General features: G+C 57.6%; 1 protein-coding gene across 1 annotated transcript; it reads left to right on the top strand.

Annotated features, from left to right (window-relative positions):
* Positions 1-736: 736 nt before the first annotated feature.
* On the top strand, positions 737-1,165 carry LOC119360309. The gene has a single exon (XM_037626002.1). It carries the CDS (start codon positions 737-739, stop codon positions 1,163-1,165), a length of 429 nt encoding a protein of 142 aa, XP_037481899.1.
* Positions 1,166-2,338: the final 1,173 nt, after the last annotated feature.

Genomic DNA, 2,338 nt, shown 5'->3' with positions numbered 1-2,338 from the left:
AAATGCTCCCAGCCACACCCCCAAAGGCTTGTTTTGCGCCGGATTTATCCAAAAACACGGCCGGCGATATCAGGCGAATCCCAACAACCCGGGGGGCAGCTGGGGACGCCGGCACTCACTTTTGCATGCAAATGGTCCACCAGTCAGTGTCTCCAACTGCCTTTATCTTCTCCGGGCCCACCCACGTGCGAGCCACACTCCCTCTCTCTCCTCTCCAGCCCACACTCCCTCTCTCCTCGGCGACTTCTAGGCTCGGAGGCTGGAGCTCGCCGTGCGTGGCCGGGACGGGCGAGGACGGGGCGGGCGCTGGCCGTCTCCCGCATCACCTCCTCCAAGCGTCGGCGATGCAGCAGCGCAAGGCACACCGGCCGCGCGTCGGCGATGCAGCAGCGCAAGGCGCCCAAGGCGTGCGCAGAGGGCGTCACGGAGCAGGAGGCGTCGCCTGCGGCCGTGCTGCCGAGGACCGCCACGGAGCGCGACTTGCTGGAGGCGGAGGAGGCTCCGGCCCAGTGCTCTATGACGCAGCGGAAGAAGAACAAGAAGAGGCCGGGCGCCGGTGAGAGGCGGTGCACGCCGGTGGTCAGCCAGTTCGAGCCCACCGCCTACCGCTACTGCTCGCCGCACGCCTCGCCCTGGCTGTTGCGTGCCGTCGCCATGCCTCCTTCGCCGCTTGCCGCCCTGCGCCTGCCTCCCTCCCCGCTCGCCGCCTCCCGCCACCGCAGGACTCCACATCGCCATGGCGCCAAGGCTGGAGTGCGGCGGCAGCGGGTTCCAGCTCCCCAACTCCGAGCAGGAGAACTCCTTCTTCCTCCATGCTCTCATCTCCGTCATGTCCGGGGACACCGCGGCCCCCGCCCTGCGCCCGGAGCTGTCGACGCCGCCCTTTGCTCCCGCTCCTGCTCCGGCGCCTGCGGCTGCTGCGTGCGCCAGGTGCGGCGTGGACGGGTGCCTCGGCTGCGAGTTTGTCGCTGCGGCCGCGGCGACGACCGGGTCGAGCAGCGAGGGGGAGGAGTGCTCGGCCACGAGCCTCGTGAAGAACGGCGGCGTGGGCAAGCGGGGGGCTGGCGGTGGCGGGAGCAAGTTCAGGGGCGTGCTCCTCCGCTGGCTGGAGGTCGTCGACGCCGCCACGGTCAAGGTGCTCGACGAAATGCCGCTCCGTTTGTGAGGAGTCCAACACTGCTCGTGGGAAGGCAACGAGTGGAAAATTTTGGCCCCCCAGGCCAAAGTTCTCGCCGGCAGCCCCCCAGGAGGCGAAAAAAACGCCTCCTGGGGGGGCAAACGGCTGGAGATGCCCTAAGGATAACACTCGTGTGCTGCCTCCCCAGGTGACATGATTCTTCCTTTCTGCACATGAACCACCAACAAATAGAACATCAATACTGCCAGTTGGCATCTTCCAACATTCACGAAGCAGCAAGCTGCGTGTGTTACATCTGTCTCATTGCACCTTCAGCTTTGCATCTCCTCCCTTCGTTCATTGTGTCCAACTAAGATTGCTCCATCTGGACCATTGCACAAATATCACAGACGATGAGGAACGTCAAAGCCACAATGAAAACACACCATGTTTCCAGAAGCTATGGGTGCTGGTTCTGGGTATACAGATTGGTACTGGCTTCTATCGAAAAAGATGATGAGTTTAATGAGTGACCTCAGGGAGTTGAATGTAGAGGGAGTCAAGCATTGGAGCATAAGTGATTTGTGTGGTGATATTCCTAGCCTTGTCATACTTCGAGTAACAGCCAACATAGTTGCAATTCATTAACAAGACATCATCAAAAGTAATGATGCATCACTCTTCAACTTGTCCAAGGCGAGTCTCCTAGAGACGGTCATCCTTGAGAGTTGTGTTGAATTGGAACAAGTTGCCCCTTTCATGTTACCCCCATTGCTCGAGTTTGATTTGGTTTGGTTTGGTTTGGTCAGCGTGGCTCGATCAAGTCATTTATGCGGCAGAGCAAGTATGCATCATCTGGTTGGTTAGATGATGCACGGTACTAGCTTTGAGCTAAAGAGAGAAGTAAATAAGAGAGGGCATTCAGCCTGTGCTGCATGAGCGACCTGCCTGCTCTCATCATGCTGCGGCTACGCTGTTGCTCTCCATTTGTGTGTTGTGGTGTGTGATTTGTCAGATACAGACTGATTATTGTAATGCTAAGCAATTCCTTGGACTTGTACGCAAATGGCGATTTGTGTGTATCATCATATATAAACTGCAGCTTTTTATGTTTTGTTCCGTGCTGATCATATAAGCTTGTAGAATTTGGATCAAGTTTTTCTTGACTGGTTGTTACTTCAAACCGTTCCTTTTGTGTATGCATTGCATCATGGAGCGTAT

Source organism: Triticum dicoccoides, chromosome 2B, assembly GCF_002162155.2.
Source record: "Triticum dicoccoides isolate Atlit2015 ecotype Zavitan chromosome 2B, WEW_v2.0, whole genome shotgun sequence".
Lineage (NCBI taxonomy): Eukaryota > Viridiplantae > Streptophyta > Magnoliopsida > Poales > Poaceae > Triticum > Triticum dicoccoides.
This window is presented reverse-complemented; position numbering and strand designations above follow the sequence as displayed.